This window comes from Dromiciops gliroides, chromosome 1 (genome assembly GCF_019393635.1).
Source record: "Dromiciops gliroides isolate mDroGli1 chromosome 1, mDroGli1.pri, whole genome shotgun sequence".
Lineage (NCBI taxonomy): Eukaryota > Metazoa > Chordata > Mammalia > Microbiotheria > Microbiotheriidae > Dromiciops > Dromiciops gliroides.
The window spans coordinates 583,012,578-583,030,727 of NC_057861.1; the positions used below are offsets into that span (position 1 = coordinate 583,012,578).

An 18,150-nucleotide genomic window follows, 5' to 3' on the forward strand; every position below is an offset into this window, starting at 1 on the left:
AATATAATGCCATACCCACAAGTCTTCTGGTAGTCCAAAAAGATTATAGCAACTGTCTAAACTTTAGAGTGGTTCTTTCATTATTTTGAACAATTTTAAAATTTTGTTTACCTATATTCTAAACTATGCCTAATTAAGAAATTGTTCCTGGGCAGAAATTCTTAAAAATGACCTATTAGTTTTCTGGTATTGTACAATTAAAATAAAAGACAGAGGATTGAAATGAATGCACATAAACATTTCCTGTCTCATTTCAATCAAAATCAATGAAAGCTCGAAAATGCAAACATGATGAATTTTTACTTATGTTAAAAAAAACACAAAACAAAACAGTTTTCAGCCATCAGACCTAGTCTATTCTGAATATTTTAACACTATAGTTAAAACCTACCTATAGGCTTGGTACCTGTTTGGCTATAAGGAACAAATAAGGGATAGGAAAAAGCGGGAAAGTGTTACAAATGATAACGATATCCTCTCTTGCCTTCACTAACTTTGTATTGATTCACTGCTTGCCATCAGGAATGAGACTTATTTTAGGTTATTAACAAAGTAAACAAATGCATTAAATCTGATAAGAAACAGCTTAAGCCATAAGGTTTAAGGTTAACATTTGGAAGAAAACCAGTAATGCAGACATATTTTTAACAGTGAGGAAGACTGGTTCAGGAACAAATGCCACAGAATTTTAAGGGAACTGAAAGCACATAGAAATAACACTGAAATCCATTTATTTTTTTTTTTCATTGTGTTAAGTAGAAAAGCAAGTAAAATAGATTTTGTTTTAAAAGTCATTCAATTTTTCATACTTTATGATGAGTACTCAATGACCCCTTAACTTCTTGGGAGCCTATTCCAAGGTTTTGACAGCTACTGAGGAACAGCTTTTGTTTCCAAGGTTTTTTGGGGATGGATCCTTGGCTTCTTACATTTGCCAGTGGCTGGAGTCTTGTTCAACTCTGTGGAACCTTTGTTACTCTGTTCTGGAGTCTCTAGAACCTTGGAGGCCTTTCTCTTTTTACCAGGAGTTTCAGCTTGTGGTGTCTCAGCACTGAGGCTCTCTCCTGTAGACTCCTTTATTAGGGCTACTTTCTGAAGCTGATAAAGAGAAAGAATTTAATTAAGACTATGCAATAAACAAGCAGTTGCCATTCCTCAATGAGAGTAGAACGGTCTAATTTCCAGTATATTAACACATGAAACTCATATCAAGCTAGCAGTCTTTCCCCCATATTTCCATGTGCAACAAAACAAAGAAACAAACAAATAAATGGGAGAAAAAAAATTTTCTTTTAAAAAAGGTAGCTCTTCTCCCCTTCCAAGTATAGCATACTGGGGGCAGCTAGGCAGCGCAGTGGATAAAGCATCAGCCCTGGATTTAGGAGGACCTGAGTTCAAATCCAGTCTCAGATACTTGACACTAGCTATGTGACACTGGGCAAGTCACTTAACCACCATCGGCTCTCCCCCCCAACAAACAAACAAACAAAAGGAAGTATAGAGCACTGGCCCTGAAGTTGGGAGAGACTGAGTTCAAATCTCGCCTCAGAAACTTACTAGCCGTGTGACCCTGAACAAGTCATTTAACCCCAATTGCCTTAAACATCCAGGGCCATCTCCAGTCATCTTGATATATATCTTGCCACTGGACCCAGACGGCTCTGGAGGAGAAAGTGAGGTTGGTGACTTTGCATAGCTCTTCCTCACTTAAATCCAATTCAGTGCAAATAATGACATATGTTATGGTCCTCTTCGAGAATGAAGGAAAAACAACAAAGCATTGTTTTTTCATTTACAACTGGAGGCAGAGACAGGGTTATACTGGGCAAATGGATAGTCTGAAGATTTAGACATAAATTCTGACTCTGCACTTATCTAATCCTTTATCAGCCTAGCTTCTCAGTTTTCTCATCCTTAAAAATGAACCTCCTGGGGCAGCTAGGTGGCTCAGTGGATAGAGCACCGGCCCTGGATTCAGGAGTACCTGAGTTCAAATCCGGCCTCAGACACTTAACACTTACTAGCTGTGTGACCTTGGGCAAGTCACTTAACCCCAATTGCCTCACTGAAAAGAAAAAAGAAAAAAGAAAAAAAAAAAGAAAAATGAACCTCCTGTAGCAGCTAGATGGCACAATGGATAGAGCACCGGCCCTGGATTCAAGGGGACCTGAGTTCAAATCCAACCTCAGACACTTACTAGTTGTGTGTGACCCTAGGCAAGTCACTTAACTCCAACTGCCTCACCAAAAAAAAAAAAAAAAAGAACCTCCCCACATACCAATGGATGTCATATATAAAAATGAATTAAGATTACAAAGTTCTTTCTGAAGAAAGAGCCAATTCACAGTGAAGAACAAGGGCCTTAGTCTCTTTCAATAAGCCTACCTGAAACCTAAGGGGTCAGAATATGAAAGGGCCCATTTAAAGTGCTACTTCTATAAGCAGGTAGGAGAAAAGAAAATTGCATAAGGTGGGACATAGAGCTGTAACAAAGGAGGCTAAAGAGCCCATAATTTGCAGCATAATTTGATCTATAATCTGGTAATCATTAGGCAGCCTAAATTCTATGGCTTTAGAAGTGCTCCAAGATAAAACATTTCTAAGGGGAGATCCCACCCAATCGTTTTTTAAATTGGTGTTCGGAATTCTCCTGATTTCACTGCTAATAAAGGTTTCTAACTATGTGTAGGTGTTGCAATCTTCCCAATGAATGCCTTAGCCTTTCTTATCAAAGTACTTTTTACTTTAAAATCTTGCATAGAAATGTTTCTTTAAAATAAATGTATGTTTATTTTGAAAGTAACAAAATTACCTCTGGGCACTTTTGAGGTGATGTTGCTTGAATTGGAACAAGCTGTGGAATCTCATCTTCTGAGTCAGGCTCTGCTTTGTCCTCTTTTTCTGCACTGGGTTCATGACTATCCAAAGCACACTCATTTTCAGGCTTCACTGAAGTTTGGGCAGGTTTGGTAGTCACTTTTTTCCCTTGATTTTGGGTCTACCAATCAATGAAAATATGCAAAATTTTAGTTCTGAGCATTTTCATTTCAAAATTCATCTTATTCTACATTATTATTCTAGAAATCTTTAATATAAAGCCTTTCAGCTGCTATTTGTAATAGTATCTATAGGTGAGTCAGTGGTTTATGAATTTGCAGACACTATTCCCAAATCTTGCCCAATACTTTCAACTTCACCCTCTGCCAGAAACAATAAAATGAACTCTTTCCCTGTATTACTTTGTATAAATACAGATGAGCTCATGGAATAACTACTATAATATATATGTCTATTACTTTGCTTACAACATCCAGGTCAGGAATGAAAATTAACAGACCTATTTTGAAGATGAGACAACTGGTCCAGGGTGTGTCAATGACCTGCTATAGTCACATGCCCACAGTGAGAGAATTTGAGCTCTGTGAGGTTTCTTCTGCTGCCAGGACAGATGCCCACCCCAGGGGCTCTAACAACCCACAAAGTGGAAAGCTATCATTTCCTCAAAACCTAGTGACATTCTAAGTCTAATGTAGTCTTTAAGTAGCTATCAACTTCCAAACCCAATTGATCTTGGTAAGAAAAATAAATATCTCACACAGATATGGTAACATGGACATAAAAATACCTTAAAACCATGAAAAATCTCCAATGAAAACTCTTAACTACAATATCAGGGATGTACTGAATGTACCCTACAGGCTAAAGGAGTCAACATTTAGCAGTTTTATATCACCTATAGCCAAGGTTAACTCTCTACTACTTACCTTACTTTTCTGAGAAGATTCACATGGGAGACAAATGAAGAAAAGACTGGAAGGGAAAGAGATCTTTCTGTTTTCAGGTGTAGAATTTTACACTCTCCCATTTCTGTAATAAAAAACAAAATAGTGTGCTATCCAAAGAATATCCTCTACACAGTAAGAATTGGCAGAACAAAATACAGTACCCTCAGGGCAACTTTTTGAAAAGTACATCTACAGCAGCAACATATTTTCCACTAGGTGATCTATAGGCATTCCTGTGTGACCCACACGTGTTTGTACTGAAATTAAGAAATATTAATTATGCATAAAAATAAAAAATTTCCCCATTTTAGTAAAAAAAACCCAACCACTAGGTGCTAAGGAGACAAACTAAATATAATGGTGTATGAATTACTTGTGACAGGCCATAATTTTATTATAGTTTCATTTTGTGAAGAAATGTTCAGGCATATGTTCTTCTCCTAATACTAGGATGACTTATGTCTTACCTTGATTATATTTAACTATATTTAGCTGGTTTCTCCACTTTTAGTTAGCAATTTGTCAAATGAATGCTGGATTTTTGCACAATACACGTATCCTTGGTTTACTAGAATGAGCAAATTGAAAAAAAAAACCCACCATAAAAAGCTATCATAGTGAAAGTGATGTTCAAGAAATAAATCCAGAAGAATTATTCCAAAATATTTGTAATAACAGCCTCAAAGAAAAACACAACTTGGGCCAAAAGTCAACTAGAATTTCTGGAAGAGATAAAGCAAGAGTTTTTTAAAAAAAAGTTCCTATGCTTTTACAAATGAAATGAGATCACTAAAGGAAAAAAAAGGAAACAAAATGAGAACTCTGAAAGAAAGAAATAGGAAGGGAATTAACAACTTGCTGGCACAAAAGATAAAACTTTGCCCAAGCAACAAACTTCCAGAAAACCAGAATGCACCAAATGGATGCCAATGACCATGAAAATAAGAATTAAAAAAACAGCAATAACTTGTATTCATGGAGCCATTACTATGTCCTAGGCTCTGTGCTAAGCACTTTACAATCTAACAATGTTCACAACAATGCTGGGAGGTAGGTGCTGTTATTATCCTAATTTACAAGTGAGGAAAATAGAGGCAAACAGGTTAAATGACTTGCCAGGGTCACACAGCTAATAAGAACCTAAAGACAGACTTGAAAACTCAGTTCTTCCTTTACTCCAGGACCAGAGCCCTAGCCACTGCTCCATGCAGGTTGCCATTAGTAAAACAAAGTTAAAAAAAAAAAAAAGAAGAGAAAGTTAAAGGAAAAATATAAGGTATCTCATAGTAAAACAGAACTAGAAAATAGACCTGAGGAGAAAAAAAAAATTTAAGAATCACTGCCCTTCCTGAAAGTTAAAAACCAAAAAAAGAACCTCAAAAATTCAGAAAACTACCCAGATCTTCTCCTGAAAGAAACCCCTAAAATGAAAAGTGCCAGCAACATTATAGCCAAAATCCAAAGATTCCAGGTCTACGAAAAAAATGCTGCAATAACCACAAAGAAAGAGATAGATGCAGTCATCACCATATAAGGGAGTTGAAAGCTGAAATAGTGCAATGAGGAAGAGAAAACCCCCCCAGGCAAAACTGAGTATAACTAAAAGAAAAAATGGACCTTTAATTAAAATGGATTTCCAAACAGTTCTGATAAAAAAAACTAAAAGGTGCTATAAAACTTTTGGAGTTGAAACAATGGAATGAAGGAAAAATAAAAAGGTAAACAGCATGAATGAACGGCTAAACTGCCGTATGTTCTAATATGGTGAAATGATCTGTATCCCCTCTGAACCTCACTATCATCAGGGATCATAGAGTGAATATAATTAGATAAGGTCTTGAGGTGGTTCTATTAACATCTTAAATACTTTTGCTCGTTTATAAATGTTTGCAACCATTACCACCACCCCAAAAAAACAAAGGAAAAAAAAAACCTAAGGGTGGACTATTTTCCAAAGGTACCCTGAACATCAAATATGATGTGCGATTAATGCTGAAAATTAAATGTGATAAAATCTTGTGACCCATGCAAAACTGAATAAAACAAGGGACTTGTAATAAAAGGAAATACTTAATGAAAAACTTTTAAGATGTAAAATGTAGTAAAATTTAATGTGTAGCCAATGAATTTAATTTTGTTCTGCGCAAAGCAATTCTCATACCATTATAGCCCACCCTGCTACACTCAACCAAATCTTCAATCATCCAAATAACAAAGTCTAATCAGCTACACTAATAGATGAAAACACTCTCACATAGGAAATCTAAATGAATTTTTATCTCCAAAGCAGCATTCTTGGACTACTAGGATCACGGATTTAAACCTAACAAGAGCACCGGCCCTGGAGTCAGGAGTACCTGAGTTCAAATCGACCTCAGACATTAACACTTACCAGCTGTGTACCCTGGGCAAGTCACTTAACCCAATTGCCTCACTTAAAAGAAAAAAAAAAAAGAAAACCTAACAAGAAAGCTCAGAAGGTAGTTACCTAATGCAATGCTCTCATTTTACAGGGAAAGAAATTAATGGCCTGGACAGTTAAGAGCCAGCTCCCTGCATTCCAAAACTAACGCCTTTCCCATCATACCCATGGACATCAAAGGAAGCAACAAAAACCATTACATGAAGACCTGATATGGTAATTTTTTAGGTTTTTCACTTCACTAGCAGTATAAAAAGCATCAACCAGAACTACCCTCTTTTGCCTAAACTTATTACCTAGACCTTGTTTTTCTATGCATAGGGAGAAAATTACTTACTTGATTTAAAAGGTCAAAGGGAAGAAATAAGTCACCAAGGCATTTTTTAAAATAGTTACTTTTCTACATATTTTATCTCTCTGCTAATTTCTTCCCCCTCACTTAGAACAGGAAATGCCCTTTTTAGCATTTGTATTTCCAATTCCTGGCATACCATAGGCACTTGTTAAATGCTTCCTGAAGGGGCAGCTAGGTGGCACAGTGGATAGAGCACTGGCCCTGGAGTCAGGAGGACCTGAGTTAAAATCTGGCCTCAGACACTTTACACTTACTAGCTGTCTGACCCTAGGCAAGTCACTTAATTCCAGTTGTCTCACCAAAAAAACAGGAAAAAAAAAACCCAAAACATAAATGCTTCCTGAAATAAATTTTAGGCATAATAGGCGACAATGTCAACAGCACTGGTAAGATTTTCATTGGATAAGATGGAAAACTGGATAACTAACAAATGATGGTTTCGTTCATCAATTTTGTTTTTTGGTTTTTTTGGGTTTTGTGGGGTAATGGGGGTTAAGCCCAGGGTCACACAGCTAGTAAGTGTCAAGTGTCCGAGGCCAGATTTGAACTCAGGTACTCCTGAATCCAGGGCCGGTGCTTTATCCACTGCGCCACCCAGCTGCCCCTCGTTCATCAATTTTAAAAAGAGAAATCAAAAAGCCATAGAAATATCAAGGTGTTCTTTTCAAAGTGGCACAAATTAACATTGTCAATGCTTTCCCACTCTTCAACTAAAATTTCTATGAACTACAGATGCAGTTAAAGTGGGAAAATAGCTCTAAGGAGTAGATGCTGTTTTCAATGTGGAGAAATAATTAAATCTACAAAATATCCCTTAAAGGAGGAAATAGGATCGAGGGTAATATGGTTAGCAATAGTAACAGTGAAAGCAATGATGAGCAGGATGCTATCAGAAGGCCTTATGAAAAATGTAATTCATTTACAGAGAAAGAACTGATGGTATCTGAATGCAGATAGAAGCATAATTTTTTTTGTTAGTTCCTCTTTCTAAAGTTATTTTGTCTGTTTTCTTTCACATCCTGACTAATGTGGAGGTATTTTGCATGACTACACATGTACACCTTATATTGAATTGCTTGAGCTCTTGGGGAGGGAGGAAGAGAATTTGGAACACAAAGTTTTAAAAAATCGACGTGTTTTTACATGTAACTTGGAGGAAATTCTAAAGAAATAAATATATTACAAAGAAAAAAAGAACAAAAACAAAAACAACAAAATATCCCTTAAAAATCCACAAGAGTGTTTTAAGCTAAATAAACAAACACACTGTTACTTACTTGCAACAACCATGATTACTGATAGTTAATGAAGTTCCCTGGATAACTCTATTGATGTGTTCCAACAAATTCTTAGCAGTGAGGTCTACTGATAAAGGTATTCTATAAAGAAAACCAAACCAAACCATCATTTTATTTGAGGAAGGCCAGCAATAATTCAACAGTTCACTACAGAAAAACAACTTACTTCTTTCTACGATAGAAATTTTTTCCTATGTGTGAGGGTAAAAGTCTTCTAATTCTTTGATCAGCAAGGAACAGGTCAAAACTGGTTAAAAGGCGTCTCTTAGCTTCATAAGATTTATATTCATTTTTTAATCTTGTGTAAGGGATAACCTAGAAAGTATAAAAAATAGATTTGTATATTGTTGAAGATTGGGAAGAGGTCTAAATATTTTGAACAACTTCATTAGCTGGAGGGCAGAGCCAAGATCTTAGAGGAAAGGCAGAGACTCACCTGAGCTCTCACAAATTCCCATCCAAACAACTTTAAAACAATACCTTGAGGCAGCCAGGTGGCACAGTGGATAGAGCACCAGCCCTGGAGTCAGGAGGACCTGAGTTCAAATCCGGCCTCAGACACAACACTTATTAGCTGTGTGATCCTGGGCAAGTCACTTAACCCCAACTGCCCCCCCACACACAAAAGACCTCAAAACAAATAAATTCTGGAGCAGCAGAGCCAACAAAAGAACAGGGTGAAACAATTTTCAGCTCAAGGAAAGGTCTATCTCACTGGAATGAGAGTGGAGCAGGTTCCAGCACATCCCCCTCCCAGGCAAGCCAGCAACAGGCTCAGCAAGGCTTTGCTTTCCGCCCACAGATTGCTGGGGGAGGGGGGGGGGGGGGCCTGACAAATGGTCGGGTGATTACAGGGGATCCTTTGCTGGCACTGGGTGCAGGATGCAGTTCCACTGCCAATATTGATTACAGAAATGCAAATTAAATAAATTCTTAAGATACCTATCAGATTGTCTAATATGACAGAAAAGGAAAATGACATGTTGGAGGGGATGTGGAAAAACTGGGACCCTAATCCACTGTTGGTGGAATCGTGAACTAAAAAATCATTCTGGAGAGCAATTTGGAACTATGACCAAAGAGCTGTGAAACCATGCATGCCACCCTTTGACCCAGAAATACCACTACTAGGTCTATATCCCAAAGAAAGTAAGGGAAAAATAAAAGGAAAAGGACATACATGCACAAAAAAATATTTATAGCAGCTTTTTGTGGTGGCAAAGAATTGGAAATTGATGCTCATCAATTGGAAGCTCCTGAACAAGTTGTAGTATATGACTGTGATAGAATGCTACCGTGCTCTAAGAATTGTGGAGCAGGATGGTTTCAGAAAAACCTGAAAAGACATGGACTGATGCAAAGTCAAGTGAGCAGAACCAGCGAATAGTACATTACAGCAAAAACAATAACGTGTGATGAACTATGAAAGATTTAGGTATTGTCAGCAATAAAATGATCCAAGACAATACCAAAAGACTATAATGGAAAATGCTATCCACCTCCAGAGAAAGAACTGGTGAGTATGAATGCAGGTCAAACCATGATTTTTTTAAGCTTTACATTTCTTGGTCTGTGTTTTCTTTTACCACATGAGTATTATGGAAATTCATTTTGTATGACTGCACATGTTTAAAGTATATCAAATTGTTTGCTTTCTCAATGATGGGCCAAAGAAGGGAAGAATGGATAGAATTCTGAACTCAAAATTTGAAAAAAGAATGTTAAAAATTATTTTTGCATGTAATTAGGGAAAAAATGTTTTTAAAAGTACAACTTTAATAAATCCTATTAAACTTTATAATATAAGGAAACCAAGAACCCAAAACCAAAATAAAGGAAGGCAGCACCTGAAATAACTAAAAAGTATAAATATAAATTATGTAATACTAATTCTTCTAATTTGTGAACTTCCCCAAGAAACAGTTACTAGTTTATTTTCCTTATTTATAAAAGTAGAATTATCTTATCTATGCTTTATAACTGTTGAACAGAATGTCCCTAAAAAAGAAACCTAGAAATACTATTATCACTTGAACAACATTGGAAACTTTTACAGAAGGATTAACAAGTCCCCCCACCCACTCACCCACACAAAATTTCCACTTCTGAAGTCCAGAAAGCATTAACTTCCCTTACCTCAGTAATGTTTGTAATCCCCTTCTTTTGCAAAAGCTGCTTATAAGAATTTTCTGTTTGTTCTGAAGTTAAATTGGATTCATCCTTGGTAAACAGACAAACTTCTTTTGTATCAGGTCTAATACCATGTGGCAAAGGTCTGTAAAAATAAAAGAGCCCTGGTGAAAAATCTCAGCAACTAGCCAATAGGTAGGACACGTGATAAACCTTTGTGTCTGAAAGAATGCAAAATGAAATCTTATTTACTTTTTATTCAATAAAGATTTTAATTTGTAAGATATTTCCTTAATATTAATGGCAGTAACTCATTACTGAAGAAATACATTTCTCATTGATGTAGGAAAACAAAATTCAAGGAAACCATCACAAATACCAACAAGTTTTGAGGCAAATAAACAAAGCATACAACATATAACTAAAAGTAGGGCTTAAATTGTGTCATGGATTATCATGGTCATCATTTATAAAAGTTTAAAATAGGGGCAGGTAGGTGGTACAGTGGATAAAGCACTGGCCCTGGAATCAGGAGGACCTAAGTTCAAATCAGACTTCACACACTTGACACTTACTAGCTGTGTGACCCTGGGCAAGTCATTTAACCCTCACTGCCCTGCCCTCTCCCCCCCCCCCCCCCCAAGTTTAAAATAAGTTCACAAATTATTTGACAAAAACTTCTGGGAAAACTGGAAAACAGTATGGCAGAAACTAAGTATAGACCAACATCTCACACTGCATACTAAAATAAGATCAAAATAAGCATGATTTACACATAAAGGGTGATACCATAAACAAATTAAGAGAGCACAAAATTAGTTTGCTTGTCAGATTTATGGACAGGGAAGTATTTAGGACCAAAGAAGATATAGAGAGCAATACAAAATGTAAAGTAAGTAATTCTGATTATATAAAATTTTAAACCTTTTGCACAAACAAAACCAATGCAACCAAGCTATAGAAAGCAGAAAACTGGGAAAGAATTTTTGAAGCAAGTATCTCTGATAAAGACCTCATTTATCAAATATATAGAGAACTGAGTCAAATTTATAAAAATAAAAGCCATTCCCCAATCAATAAATGATCAAAGGATAAGAACAGGCAACTTTCAGACAAAGAAATCAAAGCTATCTATAATCATGTGAAAAAATGCTCTAGATCACTATTGATCAGAGAAATGCATATTGATAAAATTATGCTTATTAACAAAATATTAAAACAACTCTGAGTTATCTCATGTCTATCAGAGTGGCAAATATAGCAAAGAGAAAAAGACCTATTTGTACAAAAATATTTATACCAACTCCTTTTGTTGTGACTAACAACTGGAAATCAAAGGGATATTGGGGAATGGCTAAACAAGCTGTGGTATATGATTGTAATGGAATATTATAATAAAACTAATATAGTGAAGTGAGCAGAACCAGGATAATGTTGTGCACCATGACAGCCATGTTATTTGATGAAGAACTGTGAATTACTATTCTCAGCAATACAATGATCCAATGGACTAATGAAGCATACTATCCACCTCCAAAGAAAGAACTAATATTGATTGAACACATTGAAGCACACATTTTTCACTTTCTTTCATTTTTTTAATTCAAGTTTTTCTTATTTAAAAAGACTAATATGGTAATGTTTTACATAATTTCACATATATAACCTGTTTCTGATTACTTACCACCTCAGGGAAAAGGAAGGGGAGGGTGGGAAGGAGGGATAGAATTTAGAACTTAAAACTTTAAATGAAAATGTTTATTATGAAAAAAATAAAACAAGTTCACACAAATTGGAACACTAGTATATTCTTCATGGAATTGGAAATTGATCTAAGCATTTTGGAGAGCAATTTGGAACTCTGACCCAACAAATACCACTATACTTTGGTCTGTATTCCAAAGGGATAAAAGAAAAAGGAAAAAGCACCATGTGTACAAAAATATTTATAGCAGCTCTTTTTGTGGTGTCAAAGAATTGGAAATTGAGTAGATGTCCATCAACTGAGGAATGGCTGAACAAGTTGTGGTATATGATTGTGATAGAATATTATTGTGGTAAAAGAAATGATGTGTGGGGGCAGCTAGGTGGCACAGTGGATAAAGCACCAGCCCTGGATTCAGGAGAACCTGAGTTCAAATCTGGCCTCAGACACTTGACGCTTACTAGCTGTGTGACCCTGGGCAAGTCACTTAACCCCCATTGCCCCGAGTTCCCCCCCCCCCCCCCCCGCAATGATGTGCAGGATGGATTTCAGAAAAACCTGCAAAAACATATGAATTGATACAAAGTTAAGTGAGCAGAACCAGGAGAACATTGTACACAGTATCAATATTGTACAGTGATCAACTGTAAATGATAGCTATTCTCAGCAATATAATAAAACAATTCAGAAGGACTTATGAAAAATATTATCCAGAGAAGCATACTTTAAAAATTTATTTTTCTTGGGTTCTTTTTGGTGTTCTTTTGCAACATGGCTAATATGGAAATGTTTTGCATGACTGCATATGTATGATCTATATTGAAGTGCTTGCCTTCTCAAGGAGGAAAAAGGAAAAGAAAGGGAGGGAATTTGGAGCTCAATGATTATAAAAAATAAATGTTAAAAATTGTTTTTATATGTAATTGAGAAAAAAATTCAACAAAAACATGCTTTAACAACAAAGAACACAAAAAAAAGTTCACCGAGTCCAGGTTAACAACTCCTGATTTAAAGTGACTGGACATATTTTTGTCAGAGTTAATGGCTTGGATCTCCACTTTAAAAAGCCTAGAAAGTCTTAGTTGGAGATAGGTAGTCCAATAGAGATTTATATGCTGATTTCTTAAGCTGATGAAAAAATTCTATCCACTCAAAATTAAGGCTGTGGAAGTACCTCTGAGATTAATGTTTGTTTCCTATGAGTTACTTTACCAGGCAGATGCACTGGACGTAATAGTATTCCTGTTTGCTGAAAGGAGCCAATGAAGAGCCTTAAGTGAGCCAAAGTCTAGCTTATTCCCACATGCCTTTGGGGTTTGTTCACTGGCTGACCTTGATGAGCTGTGCTCCCTCCTCCCCTCCAAGCAGGCTTGTGGTCAACTGTTCCTGCAAAACATCCAGCTTCTATATGTACCTGCTCCTGGGAAAGATTGTTCATTCTTTTCCCTAACCCCTCCCTAAATCTTACCTTTGTAGTTTTCAAGCATAAATCTCCACTGCTTCTCCTGGACTGGGGGCTCCTTTGTGCTTTGTACCATTGTGTCTTAAGACTAGTGTCTAATTTTCCTCCTCATAAAACTTTTCTGCTTTCAACCCAGTTTGGACTCGTTTGCATTTTGAGGCGTGTGCTTCACCCAGTTGACATTTTTGGTGTTAGAAGTGGAATTCATGGGGGCAGCTAGATGGTGCAGTGGATAAAGCACTGGCCCTGGATTCAGGAGGACCTGAGTCCAAATGTGGCTTCAGATACTTGACACTAGCTGTGTGACCTTGGGCAAGTCACTTAACCCTCACTGCCCATGGGGGGGGGGGGGAGAACTCATTCTTGGTAAGGGCTCTTCTTTGTGACCACTGGAGGGGTGATCCAGACACTTTGGTTCTAGCTCCAACGCCCTGATGCCCACCTTGACATCTCCCTCTCTGAAGTCCAGTAGGTGCCTCCCCCACAACCTGCTTGAATCCTGAAATACTGTCTCTTTCTGTTGAGTTCATTTATCAGGAGGAAAAGGATACTGCCCTGGATACGCCAGAGAAAAGTCAACAGCTACTGATAAAAGGGTGTCCTCAGCAGGCAGCTACAACTCCAGAATGCAAGGGACAGGGTGGGCCAAAGCATGGCCAGGAGGGTTCCAGCTTGTGAGTTACTGTGAAGCGATGCCAGTTTCTGTTTTCTCACTGGTGGTCCCAGATGAAAATGGGTATGAGCCAATAAAATCTGAATTATGCTCAATGTGTTTCCTTAATATATAAATCCCACTGGAATAAATTCAGGTTTTCTAAGTAAGTAAGCATTATAGCAGAACTGACTGGAATAGGGAAGCTCAAAAGAAAGGTGGGTTGAAGAGAGAAGATCCTGGTTTGGCCATGTTCATTCTGAAATGCCTAAAAGACAATTCAGATGATCAAAAGGGAGTCTGTGACACAGGACAGGCATTTAGGAGAATACATGTGGGAATCATCTGTATATAGAGAACACCTGAACCCAAGGGAGCTGATGAGCTCACCAGGTGAGACAGAATAGAGAAAATGGAAGAGAGCCCTTCCTCTAACACTCCCCACTCCTATCACTCAGATACGAATAAAATCCTGGATTGTAAGTAGAAGTGTGATGAGGTTGCTGCAAGCCTAATAAAATTCACTGCAAGGTAGCCTGAATGGTTAAAATAAAGCAATCTGTGTTATGAAGTTCTGACTCTGCCAAGTAAAAGAGTAACCTGGAGTCAGTCACTTAAACCTCTCTGTCTTGAAGTTTCATCATCTAGACTGGAATGATGTGAGATAATGCAAACACAGCTCTGTTCACTATAAAGCACTAAATGTGTATAAAGTATTATTAGTATTGAAACTATCAAGGAGTAGCAGATAATAAAAAGCACTTGCTAAAACATTTAAAATCATTAACAAACTTAGAACTTTAGAACTTACATTCTGATTTCTTTTCCATTTGGGGGAATTTTCCATAATGTCACCATTAAAAACACATTCTCATTCTCATTCAAAAGTAATGCATTAGCATTTTTATTGTTCTTTCTATATCCCGACAAAGCTTCTATTGCCTTTTTAATCTGCAAAGCAAAGATACAAAAATGATTAAATTTGGTTCAGTTATATGATTCAACATCACATTCATTTGTACTTCCAAGTTATGCCTTTTCTGCAGCACAGGTTCTACCTTTTAACATTTGTTATATAATCTCAGGATTAACAAAAACCTCTTAAAGGCTATTTAATTCAGTTCAATTAATATTAAGTACCTATTCTGTATCCCAAAACCACCTAAGAGGTCATTTGGCATTTTTTAATTATGACAGACTACATTTGATCAATGCCCTCTCATTTTCAGCAATTTTTGTCCATGCCCCTCCATAAATCCTGCATAGAAGAAAAATTACAGACTGTATCTGTTCACAAGAACCTTTATACAAAAGCAACTGGTAAATGGTTGTTGAATGAATAAAACTTGCCCCACTTAAGAAGTCCTTAAATTTGACTCACAATAGTAATTCTGCCACACATCCCCTCCTAACCACAATAATAAAGTAGTAACTAAATAACAACACCAACCAACAAGCTCAACTGGATATTTATTAAAAGTCCCGGGGATGGGGCGGCTAGGTGGCGCAGTGGATAAAGCACCGGCCCTGGATTCAGGAGTTCCTGAGTTCAAATCTGGCCTCAGACACTTGACACTTACTGGTTGTGTGACCTTGGTCAAGTCACTTAACCCCCATTGCCCTGCCCAAAAATAAATAAATAAATAAATAAAAGTCCCGGGGCAAGCACTGTACTAGGCAGAGAAGTACAAAAAGGAAAAATTATATAGTACTGACAAGTATACAAACAAGCAAGTATGAAATAGAATTTGGAAAGGGTAAAGATTAAAAAGAAAATTCAGAAGGAAAGGCTACATGAGAAGGGGTTATAGAAGAAGTGGTCTTTAGCTGATAGTAAGAATGGCATTAGCAAAAAGGAAGAGGGAGTGCACTTCAGCTCTTGGGGAACACCTCTGCACTGCAGAATTTAAGAGATCTTAAAGTCTGATGGGCTTGATCAATATCCAAATAGAAATGTCTATCAGGTAGCTCAAAGATCCAAGAGTGGAGCTATGGAAGAGAGACTGAGTCTGGATGGATATACATTTGGGAATCATCTACGTTGCTGCTATTCAGCTATCATTCTCTTCATGACCCCATTTGGGGTTTTCTTTGCAAAGACACTGGAGTGGTTAACCATTTCCTCCTCCAGTTATTTTACGGATGATGAAACTTGGGTAAATTGAGGTAAACAAGGTTAAGTGACCTGCCTAGGGTGACACGGCCATTAAGTAAGTGTCTGAGGTAGAATTTGAACTAAAGTCTTAATTTCAAGCCAAGTGCTCTATTCACTATCTATGGAGCCATCTAGCTGCCTCCAAGGATCATCTACATAGTGGTGGTGATTTAATAGGAGTGGGGAGAAGAATATTTGATTCAAAAAAGATAAAGTAACTTGCTAAAAAAGGAGAGAGCCGAGTCAAGAAAGTGGAATGGAGGTGGAAGAATATCCAGGACTTGGTTGGTCAAACGTCCAATGTACAGACCGGCCAGTCTAATCAGCCCCAAGACTCAACCTCTACCATAACCCAGCTCCAAGAGATGGAGAAACACCTTCATTCAGGCCACGGACAACACGCGCGGACAGAGACAAATCGCAGTCCCGGGCTCAGGTGTTTGTTTTTAGGCAGCAGCAACGAATACGGTAAAAAGACCAAAGACAATCTCGGGAGCTCAAGAGGGACTCCCTCCCCGGGCTCGGGTCCCTTCTTGCCGTCTCGCTCGCCAACAGGCAAACGGACGTGTGGCGTAGCTAGGAAAGGAGAGTCTTACCGAGGGCACCCTCCAGAGCAACGCCACGGGGGCTCCCTGGCTGCGGGCCTGGGCCGGCCCCGCTGCGCATCCTCAGACTCCAGACTTACCCGGGCGGCTGCGACCTGTCCCGGAATACACCCCCACCCCGGTTACCCGAACGCAGCCCAGAAGCACGGATAGTTCGCGTCCCCAGCCCAGTCATACCTGCTCGTGCGACACGAGCCGAGATTCCTTCATCTCCTTAGCCAGTGCAACCATTTCCCTCGGCTACACGTGTCTGACGCAGAAGAGAAGTGAGGGGCTGGAAGCTCCCGTGCGCGCAGTCGCAGTTCTTGAAGTCTGACTTTCCAAAGAAGGACGCCGGAAATGAGGTCAAAATCACCGCGCCGTGAGACTTTCCTTGAGAGCTTGAGAAAGGAAGTTGCTTCGTGTTTCCTGCGCTTGCGCCAGTATTTGTTCCTTTAGTTCTCTTCAGATTTGGGGGCCGGGAGATTGTGGCAGCCAAGGGACATCAGTTCTCACTAATGTTGGTATCCATCCCGCCCCGCATTCCCCGCCCATAGCTCTTAGGTCTTTAGCCGTTTAGTAGCCCGAAAGAAGTCCTGAAGTCCCTCCCCAGATGAACTCCTTCCATCTCATCTCTTTGGGGCACGGCTTGGAGGAGACCAGCTTCCCCACACCCACCCCCCGCCTTCATTTTACAGATGAGGGAGCTGTGGCCCAGAGAGGTTCACTCGTTCACGTTCTCGCCATCCTCGGAGAGAGAGTTCGAGCCAATGTCTTCCTCGTTCCAAGCCCTAGGCACTGTCCACATTATACCGCCCTAGAACTGGACGCGGGCGAGAGGGCGCGGGTTCCAGTCTCAGATCTTCCCCTTAGTAAATAAGGCGCTTGAAGGCATCGCACTGGATGGCTTTTATGGTCCCTTCCAACTATAGGTCAGTGTCCGTTAACCTTGTCCAACTTTCATCTTTGGAATGCTAACAAGACTCAGTGTTAATTTTTTCTTCTCCCTTGTGTTGATGTTGGCACTGGATCTGTTGGAATTTCATTTTCCTCTTTAATTGGGGGCAGGAGGAGTGGGGAACCATATTGGTTAAGTGTAGCGTGAACTGGAGTGGCTTTAGGTTTCCTTAAAAACTAATACAGGGGCAGCTAGGTGGCGCAGTGGATAGAGCACTGACCCTGGATTCAGGAGGACCTGAGTTCAAATCCGCCCCCAGACACTTGACACTTACTAGTTGTGTGACCTTGGGCAAGTCACTTAACCCCCATTGCCCCACACAAAACAACCAAAAAAACCCAACTCTAATACAGTACCATCTTTTCTTAATAATCTCATTTTTTGTGATCTGTGGACCAAAACCTCCCTATTATTTCTGTTAATGGCACTACCAATCATCCCAGAATCTCAGGCTCCTAATCTTGGAGACATCCTGATTCCTCCTTCACTCTACACATCTAAATAATTGCTAACCTCTTTGTGCTCCTGCAATATATCTTGCATCATTTTACTCCCCGCTGAAATCATTTAGGTACAGAACCTCAGAACTTTTCACCTGGACCACTGAAATGGCCTTAAAGGTTTTGCTGCCACTGAAGCAACTT

The 18,150-nt window shown here is 38.7% G+C and overlaps 1 protein-coding gene across 1 annotated transcript; it reads right to left on the reverse strand.

The window, feature by feature from the left end:
• Positions 1 to 281: 281 nt before the first annotated feature.
• RSL1D1 (ribosomal L1 domain containing 1) lies at positions 282 to 17,040 on the reverse strand. Its single transcript, XM_043979294.1, is given in 9 exon segments — positions 282 to 1,098; positions 2,813 to 2,998; positions 3,770 to 3,867; positions 3,947 to 4,042; positions 7,826 to 7,941; positions 8,027 to 8,175; positions 9,997 to 10,135; positions 14,621 to 14,760; positions 16,747 to 17,040. Coding segments are annotated over 9 exon segments (1,206 nt in total). The 5' UTR covers positions 16,801 to 17,040; the 3' UTR covers positions 282 to 870.
• Positions 17,041 to 18,150: the final 1,110 nt, after the last annotated feature.